The 18,002-nt window shown below is 42.9% G+C and overlaps 1 protein-coding gene across 2 annotated transcripts; it reads right to left on the reverse strand.

The window, feature by feature from the left end:
* Positions 1–5,971: 5,971 nt before the first annotated feature.
* On the reverse strand, positions 5,972–14,828 carry ASMT (acetylserotonin O-methyltransferase). 2 transcript variants are annotated; one of them, XM_010128972.2, is made up of 8 exons: positions 14,342–14,828; positions 12,145–12,319; positions 10,853–10,982; positions 9,934–10,002; positions 8,308–8,426; positions 7,605–7,745; positions 7,212–7,334; positions 5,972–6,556 (listed from the first exon to the last, which is right to left on the reverse strand). In XM_010128972.2, exons 1-8 carry the CDS (start codon positions 14,411–14,413, stop codon positions 6,342–6,344), a joined length of 1,044 nt encoding a protein of 347 aa, XP_010127274.2. In that variant the 5' UTR covers positions 14,414–14,828; the 3' UTR covers positions 5,972–6,341. The 2 variants fall into 2 exon arrangements, with proteins under 2 accessions (XP_010127274.2, XP_086596671.1); XM_086740545.1 differs by lacking the exon at positions 9,934–10,002.
* Positions 14,829–18,002: the final 3,174 nt, after the last annotated feature.

The raw sequence follows: 18,002 nt of genomic DNA on the forward strand, positions 1-18,002 counted from the left end.
GTCACAGCAGGTACAGCTGACCCAAACTGAGTAGAAGGATACCCCATACCATGAAACTTCATGCTCAGTAGTAAAAACGAGGGATAATCTTTCCAAGGCAGCTGCTGCTTCTCAGAGAATTGCTGGGCATCACTCTGCTGGTGGGAGGTGGCAAGTGACTGCCTTTGCACCACTTGTTCTGGGGTTTTTCTCCTGTCTCTTTTTTCACTTGTTAAACTGTCTTTATCAAGATCCACAAGCTCTTTCTTGCCTTTGCTCATTCAGTTCTCTCTCCCACCCTGCTGGGGGCAAGGAGTGAGCATGCAGCGGGTGGTTGCTTGATTGCTGGCCAGGGTCAACCCACCACAACCAATGATGCTTTACTTCATATCCTGTTTTAAAAATGCACATTATGTTGTGTCCGGAACTACCACGTGTGATATTTCTCAGCTAAATCCTGGAAAAAAATAAAGGAAGGACTTTCCTTCACAAATAGGAAAATGTATCAATTTAAAACTCATGATGATGTATCTCTTATAGATAGGTATAGATGAATGTATGCACTTAGACAGAGATAGTAATTCTAATACCTATCTCTACATAGTCACACAAAATTAACAGACTGCTGTTATCGTACTACCTTCCAGAGTAGTCAGATCTCTCCTTGACCATCCCAAAATGTACACTGTAGAAATGTTGCAAGACCCAGCTTCTGGTCTCCATACCTTATTTGCAGCTGCATACAGGCACAACATTCGACATACAGTATCAGATAATGCCCTATTCAACTGCACTTAAGTGATGGCTGAAATAAGAGCATCTGCATGCTGTGTATTGAATCTTACTCCATCCAAACACGCTGAGCTGAAAGATGAGCAACACTTCCGAGAGATGGCTCGGGGAGCAATCTATATAGCCAATAACTGGATACTGCCATTCAAGTGTCTTTCCACCTTGCAGCGGTTCAGAAGAGACAGGTCTATTTGTCTCATGGAGCCCTAATCCTTCCAGCTTTCCCCATGCAGTCACAAGGGTTCACAGCTCTACTAAAAAGTTAGAGCTAGGCACTGGCAGAACATTACTTTCTTTGAATGAAGCTGCAGCCTGAACCAAGACAATTCGTCAAAATACCCAACTCTCTAGGCAAAGGAAAGCCTGATGAACATTATCATTGCAGTGTCACGCACTCAGAAGTGTGGCATGTCAGGGTTAAGGTAGTTTCTTCTTCCAGGACTTGGAGATCAGGCCTTGACAAGGGAAAAAATCACTACTTGTACTAATTGTACACTTCTTATACTCTGCTAAAAAACTACACCGGGTGCTGCAGCCTCAACTAGCATTCAAGCCACATGCACTCACTTCCCACCACCTCCTCCAAATGCTCCCGGCATCTGGGCTATTGCGAGCTATGCCTCACCAACTGATCTAAAGAAACAGCAGATGGCAAGTGGCAGAGAGTTCCCTGATGTATAACTAGATCCTCCACTACTTGCCTCTGCCTCACAGCTGCTATTCCCTGGGCTCTCAAAAGTGTTAACCAGTGCAGAAACATCACTGCCCTTCCAACAGTCAGGCTGGGGCTAAACCATGACAAGATGTTAATTTATTTCTCACATACTCAGATATACAATCTGTATCTGCTCAGCAGTCGGTGATTCTCCTGACAATGCTCCAGATTACAAAAGAATCGACCACCTTATCTAATTTCCTCACTTATATATGTAAGAGAATAGAAGAAAAAAGAGATACCATTATTTCTTTCCTAAAACAGCATCATAGAGTTTTCCAGTCCTCTTAATCTGAATCTCTCCAAAGCCAGCTGCCTCAAGCAGCTTGCTGTACTCTGCTGCTGTTCGCTCTTTTCCTTCTGTCTGGACCAACATATTCATTGAATACAGTTGGGTTTCCAAAGGCCCACTTCCGTCTTAATTTAGAAGTGATTCAGCCAGCAGCACTCCACCACCTGATTGAATAAAGAGAAATAAAACACAAGCTGACCTCTGAGAAGATGACATAATTTCCAGTTGAGTTATTAGATCCTAACCTTTGGTTTCATGAAGAAGCAGCTTCTACATTAAGTCCTATTTCAGCATCTCAGAAGACAACGAAAGAGCAAAAGCATCAGAGCTTGCCTCTGCTTAGCTACCTAGGCACTGACGTGCTAGGGCTGAACAGGATGCTATGGCTGGGATGGAAATTTCCCATTTCCCTCAGCTGAAATCCAGAGAAGCTTACTGATTTTGCTGAGAACCTGGCTCCGTAGGCAGTGTTTTCAAAGCTCAAGTGTGCAATGTGGTGCTTCATAGGATTTTTACTATGACGTACACACTTCGCTAACAGCATAGTGTTATGGCACATGTCTGATCTTTCCTTCTAAGAGTACTTATTTTAAAACAAAATATCACAAAATATTTAAGTGTTAATCCTTCTGAGAAAAAATGCCTTTTAAAGAACTTATGTAATTGTCTCACATGGAAAGTACAAACATTATTAGACACTTGATAACCACTCTGTTAGATTTCATGATCTCGAAAAGCACAAGCTCAAAAAGAGTTAAATCTGCAGCATGAAGCCACTGTGGAGTCTCTTCCTTTGAAGAATACTGAACCTCAGCAGATGTGTGCAGGTAGCCCTTGCAGCTATACATGCAGACACATTTCACAAGAGTAAAGAGACAAAGGCTAATGAGAGGTACGTGAACTACATCTCCTCCAGCCTAATGGTGACACTCTTAGTAGCCCACGGGAGCAAAACACTGGGAATCATGACTTTGGCATTTACAGCGTGCAAGGGGCCATGGCAGACTAGCTTTCTTTGGCTTCCTCTTTCCACAGTTAGAAAGACGGGAAATGAAAAACAGAGCCACTAAACCAGGCACTGGGGAAGCAGTGATGAAGCCTGTGAGGGAGCCTGAATCCCATTAATTCTAGAAGTGCTCAGGAGCACTGGGAGAGCAGTATAAGAGGCTGCAGAGAGTCTCTCATCCTCTGCACTGACTGAAGGGGAGGAGGGGAGGAGGGAAATAGTTCATCATCAAAAGAATGTATCAGGCAAGGCACAAAAAAATGCCAAACCTGCCACTTATGCAAGGGGATGGGCCACTACTCAAACAAATGAGACTCTGTAGAGAAAAGCATTGAGCTTCCTAATGCTCTCACCACTCTCACATTTCTCTTTTTAGCCCAACAAAGACACTAAAATGCTCTGTTCATTGCTGAAAACTCTGATATATGTCTTGCTTTCCATTGCTGTACCCGTCTTATAACATAGGAGTTATTTTTCTTTTCGGAGCTTGTAACAGAAGACAGTTCAGAGGCTTGTTAAAGAAGATGTAGTGATGCTCGCCCCCCAGGTCATAGATCTGCGTGAAAGAGGAAAGGTCAGATGTAGCAAGAATATCTCTGCTACATATACTCCATACTGAGTTCTGGCCAGCCATGAATTTCATTATTTCTTTTCAGCATTTCAGCATTTCAGCATTAGTTTAATCTGGACAGATTAATTTTTATATTATTTTTTTACTGTGGAGTTCCAAAATTGCACACAGTGCTTGAGGTAAGGCAGCATTAATGCTGAGTACAGTGGGAGAATAATTTATTTCAACAGGTTAGCTGTACTGTGCTCAATACTTCCCATGATACAGTTGGCCATTTTGGCCACCAGGGAAAATTGTTGACTCATATTGAGCTTACCATCAACCAAAACCCCCAGATCCCTTTCTACAGGGCTGCATTCAGGCCTCTTGTACTCCAGTCTATAAATACATCCAGGATTACACTGTCCCAGGTGCAGAATCTGGCATTTGTCCTTGTTATTTTTCATACAGTTGCTGATTGTCCGGTGCTCTAGTCTATCAAGATCTCTCTGTAAGGCCTCTCCACCCTTGAGGGAATCAAGGTTCTTCCTAATTTAGTATTGTCAGCAACCTAATTTAGTATTGTTGGCAAATGATTCAGTAACATCCCTGAGAGGGAAGACTCTTCTACCTTCAGTACGAACATGGTTGAGACTACTTCTCAAAAACATGACATGAATGTGAATTTTGAAAGCACTGTAGATTGTAAATGAGGAAAATTAAAACTGAAATTGAATAGAGGAATTTTATGCAAACACACATACACACAGGAAAACAACATCAGCAAACATTACGGAGATTGAAACTACTGCCTGTCTGCTGTAATGTTATGCTATCTGGAAGTGAGTCTTAATAGCACACTCTGTATTCACTGTCATTTCCATCTGAAGGGACATAATATACAAATGTTATCAAACTTGGTCTGCTGCATGGTAAATTTGGGGAGGGAAGAAGATATTTGAAAAATATTGTTCTTTGCATGATATGACAGGGGGAGAAAAAGGCAACTTAAGTCAGCTCTCTGTTTCTCAAATTCCAAAAATGAAAAGTGGGAAGAAATCCCATCACTGAAGGAACCTTCTACATTTGAGGCAGTCAGACAGAGACTAGCTATGCCTCTGCTTTGTTAAGGCAGGTCTTAAGCTCAGGGAACTCTGGGCTTACTCTCACCCTCGCATAGACCTGTTCTGTGTTCATTGAGCAACCTTCTCTCTTTGGGTCAAGAAGGAAGGACTAAAGGATGGATAAAGTTTAAAGCCAAACAGGAGAAAAGAGAGGCTCTGAAGAAAGAGGAGGTTGAACACACTGTGGAGGAAAGGGTGGAGAGGTGAAGAAGATGAATAGGAAAATCAGAACTCATTAGAATCAGAATTATAAATAAATATAATCTAATGGAAACAGCACAAGTCATCTTATTACATTATTTTCTGTTTTCAAAGGTCTGGTCTCTGAAGGTGAATATAGAATTTCAGTATCTTTCTTATGCATACTCCAGCATTTCCTTGGTCATCCAGCATAAGAGAGTAGTCAAGAATGCTTTAGCATCCCCCCAGAAGCTGGATGCTCAAATGCCGACTAGCAGATAAGGAATGAGCAGCCCAGGCTGTAGCAGGCTGGAGATTCTGCTTCGCAGAGGCAGTGAAAGCACACTGTGATCATGTGTTGGTGTTCAGCTGCTCTGATATGGCATCACATTGGACCCCTAAAAGTTATCTAAATAACAATGATCTTCAAATTTTGCAGTCACCATTCTGCACTTCATTTATTTCTATCTATATTCCAAGTAATGAGGAGTCAGTCCTATTCTTTAAAGACCTTGATACAGCTAAAAGGCATGTTAGAATCAAGTGTGCATCTCGTCTCTTCAAGTTGTGCCCAAGCCACTCGCTGGCCAGTTAATGACACGCAGAACATGTTGTGAATCAACTCATTGCAGAAGTACTGTATTTAGGGAATTTGTTTTGACAAACTAAAACAGCCTGCTCATGCTTTTATTTTTCAAGTCAGGGGCAGAATTACCACTGACACCAGCTGAGACAGTTCTCTGACTCATCAAGGTTATATGATGTGTCAATTTACATCTGCAGCTGCAGCATGCTGACCATGACTGCCCTGTCTACTGTCTCAGGAAACAGTGCAGCCACAGGAACAACCACATGTCCATGAACATGCACCTTTTTTGAGGGAAAAAGTGTATGAGATAAAGTGCAGATAGGAGTTTTGTTATTTTCCCCCAGCATACTTCATTGGCTGCTTTGTACAGTCAAAGCAAGAAAATTATTTCTCTGAACGTTTTGGTTTTTGGGGTGTGGGGAAAATCAAAAATGACCTGGTCACCTCATTTCGTTATTTGTGTTCGTGCCTGGCTGCTGCAGGATGTAACACCTCGCTTTGTCTGGGAAGCGAGCAAGCATTCAGAGCACATTACTCACAGGCTGCAGCTCCTGGCAAAGTCACCTTCATGCCACATAACTCACAGGTAGGGAACACTGCACAGTGACTGCAGCTGACCAGGGAACTCTCCAAAACCACTTGCCCCAACTCCTGCAATATCTACAGGGTGAGATCCTGCTCGGACATAAGTGGCTTATGAACAGTGCCCTGTTGCTTTTAAGGATGAGAAGGACCATTACAGAGCTCAGTACACAGATCAGTTTTATTTTGCAGGAATTAAAGTACAAATTCAGCTTTGCTTTTGTCAGATACAGTGTTAAAATGGGAAAGAAAGAAAAAATCTGAAGCAGACATACTGCACATTTCTTCCGTGGGTTATTTCTTATGGAACAGATGTTGTTTTCTTTCTCTTCCTTCTAGATCCAAAGGCAAGCCCTAGTCAGGCTCATAATCATGCACGCTTAAAACCTGTCATTAGTGATTCTCCTGGCAATGTATCAGCTTACAGAAAAGGTGGCTACCTTAACTAAAAGCTAAATTGATGATTCCCCTCTAAGAAGAGAATATCACATTTCTCCACTTATTATATCTTGTTAGGTACGTAAAAGAGGTACTATTGTTTCCTTCCTAAAAGAGCATCATAGAGTTTTCCAGTCCTCTTAATCTGAATCTCTCCAAAGCCAGCTGCCTCAAGGAGCTTGCTGTACTCTGCTGCTGTTCGCTCTTTTCCTTCTGTCTGGACCAACATATTCATTGAATACAGCTGGGTTTCCAAAGGCCCACTTCTATCTTCATTCAGAAGCGATTCAACCAGCAGCACTCCACCACCTGATTGAATAAAGAGAAATAAAACATAAGCTGACCTCTGAGAAGAAGATATTTTTTTTTTAATCTCATTTACTAGGTCAGATTCTAACTTTTAGTTTCATGAAGAAGCAGCTTCTACATTAAGTCCTATTTCAGCATCTCAGAAGACAACGAAAGAGCAAAAGCATCAGAGCTTGCCTCTGCTTAGCTACCTAGGCACTGACGTGCTAGGGCTGAACAGGATGCTATGGCTGGGATGGAAATTTCCCATTTCCCTCAGCTGAAATCCAGAGAAGCTTACTGATTTTGCTGAGAACCTGGCTCTGTAGGCAGTGTTTTCAAAGCTCAAGTGTGCAATGTGGTGCTTAATGGGATTTTTACTGTGAAATATACACCTGTCCATCTAAACAATACCTAAAATTCCCAATTCTTGAATCCCCAATGACTTGAAAGAAGAGTCCCTGTAGAGAAGGAGACTAAAATTGCAAGCTAGATAAGGAGAACTGAGATCAGGCCCTATTTGGCTCAGCTGCACACAGCTGGCATAGGAAAGAAAAAGACTGAACCAAGAAACCCCTGCACTGAAACTCTGCTACCCAAATTGAGCATTGAGACAGGTGTGCTTCACGTTACTAATAGGCAAGGGTCTCTCTGCTCATCAAGAGCTCACACCTACCAGGTTTGCAAGCCTTGTAGACTTTTGCCAGCAGTTGCCTGCATTTGTCATCATCCCAGTCATGCAGTATCTTGGATAAGATATACAATTCAGCTTCTGGAATTGAATCATTAAAGAAGTCTCCTGTAAAGCAAGGATACATGTATTACAAAAAAAATAACCTCCAAAACATAGAGCACTGAGCAAATATTTTTAGTTCTGTCCAGTTCTAAAGACTCTGGGCTTGCCATGTCCACCACCCACATCAGACAGCAACATGGTTACCAGGTAAAAGTCCTCTGTGGCACTGTATAGGGGATGACTGTATAGACTCTGGCCCACATAAGGGGCAACTGGAGACCTGGGCCTCAGGAGCAACAGCTCTGACAACACTACACTGACATCTGTACCTACCTTCATGGAAAGTGATGCGACGCTCCTCAGGGGGAACAAATTGCTCTTTGGCCACTTGCACAACTTTTGGCAGGTCATAAATTGTGATTGTGGAGTGTGGGTACAAAGAAACATACTCCCGAGCCAAAGCTCCTCCACCTCCTTTGGGGAGAGCAAAAGAAGGTCAGTGCTAGCACAAAACCAACCTGTTCAGCAACACACCTGTGAAGCAATGCAGGCAATGGTGCATTCAGGTTCATGGAAGCTGGCAAGGTACATTTGCTCCCCACGTGTGGCTGAAAGGGAAGAGGAGGGACAGGAGAGGCCACCATCTCCATTTGCTCTGCAGGAAGCTCCAGGGCCCCTCGCCCCCAGCACCCAGGTCTATGGGATCAGCCCCAGCCCTTACAGCTCTTACACACCCCCTCAGCCAGACCCAGCTGTGGATGCAGGAAGGTGGGAAATGAAAAACAGAGCCACAAAACCAGGTGCTGGGGAAGCAGTGATGGAGCCTGACCTGTCCCACAAATCCTGACAGCGCTCAGCAGTGCTGGGACAGTGGGGCACTGCAGGGGAAGAGGCTGCAGCCTCTCCCTTTATTGCTGAAATATGTCCTGCTTTCCATCACTGTACCAGTCATGTATCCTAGGAATTATTTTTCTTTTCAGAGCTTGTAAAAGACGACAGTTCAGAGGCTTGCTAAAGAAAATCTACTGACGCTCACCTCCCAGGTCATAGATCTGCGTGAAAGAGGAAAGGTCAAATGCAGCAAGAACATCTCTGCCACATATACTCCATACTGAGTTCTGGCCAGCCATGAATTTCAGCATTTCTTCTTCTGATCTAGTAATGCAAACAGACACAGCACATAAAAAAGGTAACTTACAACATCCTTGATGATTCCTATCATATAACGGTTATTACAAGTTTTATCTTAAATAATAATCTCTGTTTTTATTGACACAGAATACATTATTTTTGCATATAAGCCTACCTTGAGTCTTACTGTAGCAGAAGGGTACAGCTATGCATTTAAGTAGGGAATTAAGGCTAGTGAAGTCCAACAGTGTATTACACTGCTAATTCTCAGGCTTCCAAGGGATTTTTTTTTCCTTCATCTACCATTGCCTCTGTGCCAGAGACCTGTGATATGTTTTTCTGAATATGAAATTGTATACTTCTATTCAAAATATCAGACAGTGTCGCGGTAATGGATATTTTTGAGAAAGGAAAACATTACATGATGGTTCTGATGAGTGGGATTCTCATATCATCATATTTAATTGTCCTGAGCTATAATTAAAACCACTAATTTTATCTATAATAAGAATAAAACTTCTATATGTGCTGGTTTTGTGTAGTGGGGGGAGGCTACAGTGGCAGCTTCTGCGAGAAGCTGCTAAAAGTTTCCCCTTTGTCCAGTGGACCCAGCCGGGCCTAGGGTGGACCCACTGCTGGCCAGGGCCGAGTCAATTGGTGACAGTGATAACACCTCCGTGATAACGTATTTAAGAAGGGGAAAATAAAGAAATGAAGAAAAAGAAGCTGGGCAGAGAGGCGGAGGAGCGAGCCTTGTGGGCCTTGTGGCCCTCACCCTCTGGCCTTCTGCCGGGCAGCTATTCCTCCAGGGGAGGAGTAATGTTGCTCCTGGCCAAGATTCCTCTGCAGCCTGAGGTGCAGCCCATGGTGAGGCAGGCTGTCCCCCTGCAAGCCCATGGAGGTCCATGGAGGGGCAGAGATCCACCTGCAGCCCGTGGAGGACCCCACGCTGCGGCAGACAGATGTCTGAAGGAGGCTGTGGCCCATGGAGGGCCTACACTGGGACAGCTGGTTCCTGAGGCACTGCACCTCGTGGAAAAGGACCCCACGCTGCAGCAGTTCATGAAGGACTGTGACCCGTGGGAGGGACTCCACGATGGAGCAGGGGAGGAATGTGAGGAGTTCCTCTGGTGAGGGGGAAGGAGTGGGGGGAAACAACATGTGATCAACTGACCACAACCCACATTCCCTATTCCTCCCAACACTGCTCAGGGACAGGAAGGAGATAAAGATAATTTGAAATGAAGTTAAGCCCAGGAAGAGGGAGGGGTGGGGGGAAATTGGTTTTGTTCTCTTCCTCATTATCCTGCTTTGATTTTTTTAATAATAAATTGAAATAGTTTTCCCCAAGTAGAGTCTGTTTTGCCCATAATGGTAACTTGAATGATCTCTCCCTGTCCTTATCTCAAACCTTGAGCTTTTTGTTATATTATCTCTTCCCCTATTCCCTCAGAGGGTGGGGAGAGTGAGTGAGAGGCTGTGTAGCTTGGTCCTGAGTGGGGCTAAACTACACCACTATACTAATGATTACCTGTACATTGCTCCAAAAGGGTCTTTAGATGAAATGCCAAAAGCTCTTTCATATTGGTTTCTTCCTTCTCTAAAATAGCAATCAAAAAAAGCATGTAAGTGTGGATTTCTTTTACCTCAAACACACCTCGGGGCTGTAGTTTCAGCTAGTTCATCACTGTGGAAGGTGCTCAACTTTGGAGGGAATATATGCCAGCCTGTTTGCAATGGCTGTAAAGACACCCTCTTTTGCCACCCCAAAATATGTTGCTATATTTCTCAACTTGCATAAGAACAACTGGTTCTTTTCAAGGCCAGGTTGGTTGGGGCTTTGAGCTACCTGATCTGGAGGAAGGTGTCCTTGCCCATGGCAGAGAGCTTGGAACTAGATGATCTTTAAGGTCCTTTCCAACCCAAACCATTCTCTGATTCTACGATTTATGGGAACACATCTCAGGTAAAGGTACAAGACTGGTGCAATCATCACCATCACACACACCATGTTTGATCATCAGTTGCACAGACTGGAACAAGTGAGACTCCAGCCCCATATTAAAGTACTCCTATACACGTTTGCAACAGAAGTATCTTTAGCCATCATTACTCCATTACTTATAATTTACTTTGTTGATGTCTCCTCAGAGAAGAGCCACTGTAATGATCAAGTGCTTTCCTGAAGGTCAAACACACAGAAATCTGATTCTTAGATCATCTCTACCATCAGAAGGAAAAGGAAAACAAGAGCACACATAAACAGGAAACAAGAAAAAACAAAGAACACATACTGGCTCTGTTAACAGCCGAAATGATCTATTGTTTTTTCTTTCTGAAAACCAGTCAGCATCTCCATTGTACCCCTCCCCAGAAACACACCACTTGGAGCAGCCACACAGATGCTGCAAAGCAGTCTGCGACAGACAGTGCACAACACTCCTCCTTACCTCACAGCATCAGCCAGGTAGTGCCAGCACAAGTAGACTGTATTGGAGTAATACATCATAATATGATACTGAGACTTGGGACTTGATTTTGTAAGGTAGATGTTGGAAATTTCTGTGTTTCTGTAGAGGGCTAAGGGGCAAAATAAATATATTTACTAATATATATCATACTAATGTATGATAGATCACCTTGCCAAGCCTATTGTACAGCATGGTATGTATCATCATAAGATGTATGACCAAAGACACAAACACATTGCTTCCACAGTCAGTCCCTCCACTGCAATGAGCAGTGGGTGAGGGCTGTTGAAATGTGTGTTGTCCCACTCAGTGTGAGTAAACACTATCTACCTACACTTACTCCAACACCAAACATTTATTTCAAGAACAGAGAGAGGAATGCCTTACAAGTGTCGTCATTTACATACAGGCTTCTGCTATCAGAGGAAGCTTCTGGTATGCTCTATTTAAATGATAAGCCCTTGCAGACAAGGCTTTTTTTCTGATCAAAAAAGTCCGCAAGTGGGAGCTAAGTCCTCAAAACATCATGCCAACCACACCTACCCTCTCTCAGTTCACTATCACTAGGGCAGGACCTTCTGCAGACAGATGTATGCCCAAAGGACTCACAGAAATCTCCCTTCCTCCAAAGCATCTGCAGTGGTATCACTCACCCATGGGACTGGCATACAAAAAGAATATAAAAGCTAGATCCTGCTCTCCCTAAAATCAGGCAACTACTGCAAGCCCTAAAACAGGGCAAGGTAACACAAACCAATGTAGGGGACACAACTCGCAATACTCTGGCTGATCCTGACCAGCTGACTGATGGCCACATTAACATCACCTCTGAGTTCAGGTCAGCAACTTAACAAAATACTTCACATGCTAGTAAAACCCCAAAGAAAACCAGAATATGTTTTTAAATCATGCTGTTGCCCACCCACCCTGGCATTTTGTTTTAAGGTTTAAAATCATGCCCACACCTCAGAGTTTTCTTGAGACCAGCTCTGCAGGGACCCTGAATATCTTCTTGAAAGTCTTGAACAACGATGTTTAGGGATATAGAGCCCTTCACCTGGGTTTTACTTTACACCTTTAATCATGCTGACATTAGCTGCTTCTCTTTCAGCTGGAGAGGGGGTGGTGTTTCCAAGTGATTCTCTTCTCCTTCCAGCTACGGTTACTGGCCTAACACTAGGTATCTCCTCTCCCCACATAGCTCACCTCACTTTCAAAACCATCAGAGGTTTAAGTATTTGAGTTTCTTCCCCTTGTTCTGCTTTTATTACCTCCTTCTTGTGTCAGCTCTACTGCCAAGAGCTTCAGTCCCACACAGGCATCCAGCAGTCTTTCCATCCCCATGGTGCTGGTACCCAGCCGTGCAGCAATGGCATCTGAAGACAGAGGCTCTCCTGACTCCAGCAGAAGATCAAACACCCCCAACTCACAGGCAGTGAACATTACCTGGGGGTAAGGAAAGGTGCGAGTGAGGGATTAGGTGAAAGCATGGAAACCTATTGCATTTCTAAAGCTGCTTTGTTGGAGAAAATATACACATAATATTTTTTTCATGTAAAATCCTATTTCATATAAACAAGCCCAATGACTAAAGGGAAGTTTCTCTGAACACCAATACCATACAGTGCTTCTAGTGAACCTTTTTTCATTTCTTTTCCTTTTCTGGCTAAGCCAGACAGTGTTTGTGGCTCACAAAGGTTCACATTTAGAGACCAGGTTTCGGGTGTGAATGTTCCTGCCTCTTCCATAATTTCAGAGTGCGTTCTTACAGTCTCTCTTGCTTTTTACCAGGAGACCACAAAGGCAAGATTGTGTGGTGGTGGGTTTTTCTGTTGTTGTTTTTGTTCTGTAACTAAGGATCTAATGTATGCTCCAGCGAATCCTGAAGACTCTCCTGTGGCTTAAAGCAGTGGAGAATATTCCACTATATGGATTCTCATTTCAGGGCCTGATGTGTATGACTACAGTGGTCTCCCTGAGGCAGGGAGGTTCCTCTCAGACAAAAGGAGTGCTTCATTTCAGGCCAGTAGAATTGCCCTATCTTTTCATAGAGAAGGAACGTGTGTAACATTTTCAGGAACAACCCTCAACTGTCAGGCAGACATACATAAGAAAAACATCCTTCTTTAGATGTACAGAGTCAAGTTTACAAGTATTGGCTTTTTTTTTTTTTTTTTTTCCAATTAGTATGGTGGAACACTGGAACAGGTTGCTCAGGGACGTGGTAGATGCCCCATCCCTGGAAACATTCAAGGTCAGGTTGGATGAGACTCTGAGCAACCTGATCTAGTTGGAGATGTCCCTGCTTCTTGCATGGGGGTTGAACTAGATGACCTTTAAAGGTCCCTTCCAACCCAAACTATTCTATTCTATGATTCTCTGGCCACACAAACACTCCTAGAATAGTAACAAAAGGATCAACTCAATTGACTGCCTGTATCTACAGTAATTTGACAAAGTCTACAGCAAGCTCCTTTTACCCTCAGTAAGAACATGGTTTAACCAAAGTTAAGATCTTTTCTCAAAAACATAGTACCAGTGTCAATTTGGAAAGCTTTGAGCACTCCTCTTTCCCAGCAAACAGGGATTTTTCATTACCTATTTTTCCTCTCTTTACTGTCAGCACTGCCTTTCAGGAGCCTTAGGATACAGCAGTATTTGCACAACCCAAAGAGCATTCCTTCTGTTACCATGTTGGACAGAGGTGCAGCAAGGGACAACAAGAAAGGTAATTAAATAGTGAATGAGGAAAATATCTCCACTCCACTGGATATTACAATTTCATGCTTATGTGCTTACATAGACACAAAGGAAAACAACATCAGTAAAAATTACGGAAAGTGGAACCGCCAGTTCTTCCTTTGTGCCTTAATCAAATGCTCTTTGGAAAAACAGTCATTATACCAGACTCTTTTTTTTTTCACCTGAAAAGAGGCAATACATGGAAGTTTTCAAACTCAGCCTTCTGCATCATACATACAGAAAAAAACATAGCAGAGGGAAGGAAAACCTTTCAGAAGGCACTGGAAAAATATTGTTCTTTGCATGGTTTAAACAGGGAGGGCAAAAGGAAAAAAGTCAGCCCTCTGTTTGTCAAACTCCAAAAACAAGAGGTGGGAAGAAATCTCGCCACTGAAGGAACCTTCCACATTCAAGGCAGTTAGACAAAAAGCCTTCAGACATAAACTCCTGTGTTTTTAAAACTTCATGCAGAGACAAGGTCTGCTCATACAAGCCCCTAAAGGTCAGAAACGTCTCAATAAATGCTAAGTCTATCCTGCAGGGTCAGGTCGCTTTCAAATCCTTTTTCTTTTCAACTTTCCCTCCTGCCTAATGAGCAGACAGGATGCTTTCGTATGAGATGGTTTTCGTTCCAAAGACCTACATTCAGGACGTAAAGTGAGACCCTTCAATATTTCTGTTTGCATACTCTTAGATATCTATCCAAGAATGAGTTCCGTTTCTTACCTTTGAGACTAAAAATCCACTGCTGTATTGCAAGATGATTTGAGGGTAGTCAGGGTCTTCTCTGGAACCCATCTTCTTTCTGGACTGAGGCACAGATTCTCTGGTCCTCTTAATTTAAATAAGCTTCTTTCCACCACGCACAGAGCACACCAGCTGATCCACTTAATCTTATTGCTTCTGAGAAAACACTCTGGTTACAAAACAAGTTAGCTAAGTTATTTGGCTTCAATGGGTCTTTCCACCAGGTTCAGCTGTTTCTTTGGCTCTTCCATCATCAAGTACAAAGCTAAAGAAGCAGTGCAGATTAGAGTTTGTATTGTCAGTTCAGCACTCTATTACCACTCTGGTACTTCAGAAGCATTTGAAAGCTTGTAACAAGCAAAACAGAAATCAGTACAGAACATCATCAAGAACCTGAACTCAATGCAATGCACCAGGAGTTCCTAAACCAAAGCAGAGTCTTACTTGGGGCTTGTTCAAAAGCAGGTCTGCTCCACCGGGGCGGCATTTGATGCTGGATGAGGAAAGACAACAATAGTACCTGTTACATGTTCTAACAACATGGGGTATCCTGTGTTGGCAGAACACTGGATCCATACAAAGCCTACAGCAAGCACCAAACTGTAGAAACATTTAGACTGCCTCATCCTGGCCAATACACCCAGTAACTATAGTGCTATTGCCTTGCTAGTGCACCACACTTCACTGTTCAGTGCAGGTTAGACATTAACGTTCGTTCTTTATTTTGTACCACGGGGGCTGGAGATCACAACACGCTTCTCAGCCAGAGTGACTGTGGAATCTGCGCAGCGTGCGTTTAACAAGACACACTTTCTCTGAAGGAAAAGCCTGGACAACAGGTTTCAAGAACACAGCTACATTCACAATGGACATCTTCACCTGCAATCCCCACCTCAAGGATAGTGCACAAGCTCAGTTTCTATTTAGGAACTTCTGTCTGCACATGTGTTAAGTGTGAGTCTTTCATTTCCCAAATCTAGATCCATTCTTACCGAACATGCTATAACGTTTTCAGTTCCTCAGATCTATTCCAAAGACAGTCCTATGAGAAAAGAAAGTTCAAAAACCTCTAAGTCTCCATCCATATGGTTAACCAGGTCAACTGCTTTCCCTCAATAGCTTTCCCTCTCCTCCAGTTAAAACAGATAAATAAATTGTACATAGATAAATATTACTAGCCAAAGATACATATTGTTAGCCAAAAGATTTGAAAGGTGTAGGAAAACGAATATTTCTCTGCCAAAGGTCAATCCTGCAATTCTGCCAGTCTGCCATTGAGAAACAAATTGGTGCAATTTTGCTCAAGCATAAAGATTTCCCATTCCCAGGATAACTGATTTCATAACAGCTGTTCAGATCCAGGCCATCAGCCATGCTGGAAGCAAATGCTCACCACACCGAAGTGTACATTTCTCTTCCATTGAGCTAAACAAAACAACTCTAGAAAGGTCTAGCTGCTGCTCACCAGCTTACAGACCACTTTCCTCAAATGGCTCAGCCACAGATTAGTAATCAGATATTACAGTGACATTTAGTGCAGCTGTATTAAAGATTCATGAGTACAGAAATGCTCAACCCTTGATTCTTGTAGTTTTGACTAAAGAACAGATGTTTACTTGCACAGCTGTAGACTAGTGTGTCCTAACAGGCCATAAATTCATTTCACTTAAGGTGAAGTTATAGCGTACAAGAGGCTCTTGTAATAAAATGAACAAACAGTTAATTAAACCTCCTTGAAATAGTTTTTCAATTATGACTAAATCTGCCTGTTGAGGACACCAGATGTAGTCATCTAATAGGATTACTAGCAGTAGCGAGATGTAGAGGAGGAGGGTTGCAGATAACCCACATGAGACTGATGCAAAGCCACACACAGTGTGTTGCTGTTTCCAAGCAAACTGTGAGGCTTAAAGTCTAAGCTCCTTTTAAGCTACAAATACATTCATGAAGATGAAATTGCAATGGCTTGCTTTTTCTGAAAACCCCATCAAGGTTTTTGTCATAACGCTCCAACCACGCACAGGCTAAAGCTGTTACTTTGCCCCATAGTTCTACTTTGGTGATGAATTTTGATTTGCTGAAATGACTCACTACAGAAAAATACTACAAAAAAATTTATTACATTATTTTTGCATAACATTTGAAGTAAAAAATAATCTATGAACAAAGCAGTTTTAATAAAATTAATGTGTCTGCCAGTGAGAAATAGCAGATCACTATTTTCACCATGCAACCTTCCTTAAAAGCGGCAAGTACAGATCTCAGGGATGCAACTATGATAAAGAATTTCAGTAATGCCAGTATGGAAACAACTGTGCCTTGCTATCAGTATTAAGCCTCTAAGTATGCCCAGCTTATATCAGATGGCCTGGAAGTGCATTAAGATAATGCAGTTTGTGCTTGCCTTTTTTTTTTTTTTAAAGAATTCTAAAAAGCCAAGATAATCATTATTATACTTGTTCTTTGAAACAGAACATCCAGTTTGAATGAAATGCTCATTGTCTTCTTTGTAGCTTCTAAGTCTCACGTTTTACAATAGATGCATTCCCCTTGCAACATGACTATTGCTTTTGTCAGATTTTGAAACCAATTTTATTTCTTTCCTGTTTGCATCACATATACTACTAGCAGGCATTTGGAGTGGGCAGAAATCCTATATACCTAGCTCATTCTCTAAGCAAACCCTCCCTTCTCCTCAGTTTTCCTTACATTAAAAACTCTGACCATCACTCATCAATGATCAACTCTTATTGGTTTGTGTTAATAGGGAAAGGGAAAACATAACTCCTATTTTTAAAAAGGGAAACAAGGAAGACCCAGGAAACTATAGGCCAGTCAGTCTCACCTGTTTGCCTGGCAAGATCATGGAGCAGATCCTCCTGGAAACCGTGCTAAGGTACATGGAAAATAAGGAGGTGATTGATGACAGCCAGCACAGCTCCACTAAAAAAATCGTGCCTGACCAATTTGGTGGCCTTCTATGATGGGATTACAGCATCAGTGGATAAGGGATGACCAACTGACGTCACCTACCTGGACTTGTGCAAAGCATTAGATGCTGTCCTGCACAACACCCCTGTCTCTAAACTGGAGAGACATGGGTTTGATGGATGGACCACTCGGTGGATAAGGAATTGGCTGGATGGTCACAGTCAAAGAGGAGTGGTCAACAGTTCGATGTCCAGGTGGAGATGAGTGACGAGTGGCGTTCCTCAGGGGTCGGTATTGGGATCAGCCCTGTTTAACATTCTTGTCAGTGACACGGTCAGTGGGATTGAGTTCACCCTCAGCAAGTTTGCTGATGACACCAAGCTGTGTGGTGCCATCAACACGCTAGAAGGGAGGAATGCCATCCAGAGGGACCTTGACATGCTAGAGAGGTGGCCCATGCCAACCTCATGAAGTTCAACCAGTCCAAGTGCAAGGTCCTGCACATGGGTCAGGGTAATCCCAAGCACAAATACAGGCTGGGTGGAGAATGGATCGAGAGCAGTTCTGAGGAGAAGGATTTGGGGATCTTGGTTAATGAGAAGCTTAACATGAGCTGGCAATGTGCACTTGCAGCCCAGAAAGCCAACGGCATCCTGGGCTGCATCAAAAGAAGCGTGGCCAGCAGGTAGAGGGAGGTGATTCTCCCCCT

The sequence above is a fragment of the Chlamydotis macqueenii genome, chromosome 1 (genome assembly GCF_036417535.1).
Source record: "Chlamydotis macqueenii isolate bChlMac1 chromosome 1, bChlMac1.mat, whole genome shotgun sequence".
NCBI lineage: Eukaryota > Metazoa > Chordata > Aves > Otidiformes > Otididae > Chlamydotis > Chlamydotis macqueenii.

Bases quoted from the DNA above. Each gene is read 5' to 3' on its own strand.
- ASMT (XM_010128972.2), bottom strand. From the start codon at position 14,413: ATGGGTTCCAGAGAAGACCCTGACTACCCTCAAATCATCTTGCAATAC. The intron at 10,983-12,144 runs GTAATAAAAGCA...TTTGCCCCTTAG, and splicing joins AGAGCTGACACAAGAAGGAG to CCCTCTACAGAAACACAGAA. The intron at 6,557-7,211 runs GTAGGTGTGAGC...TTATTCAATCAG, and splicing joins CTACAAGGCTTGCAAACCTG to GTGGTGGAGTGCTGCTGGTT.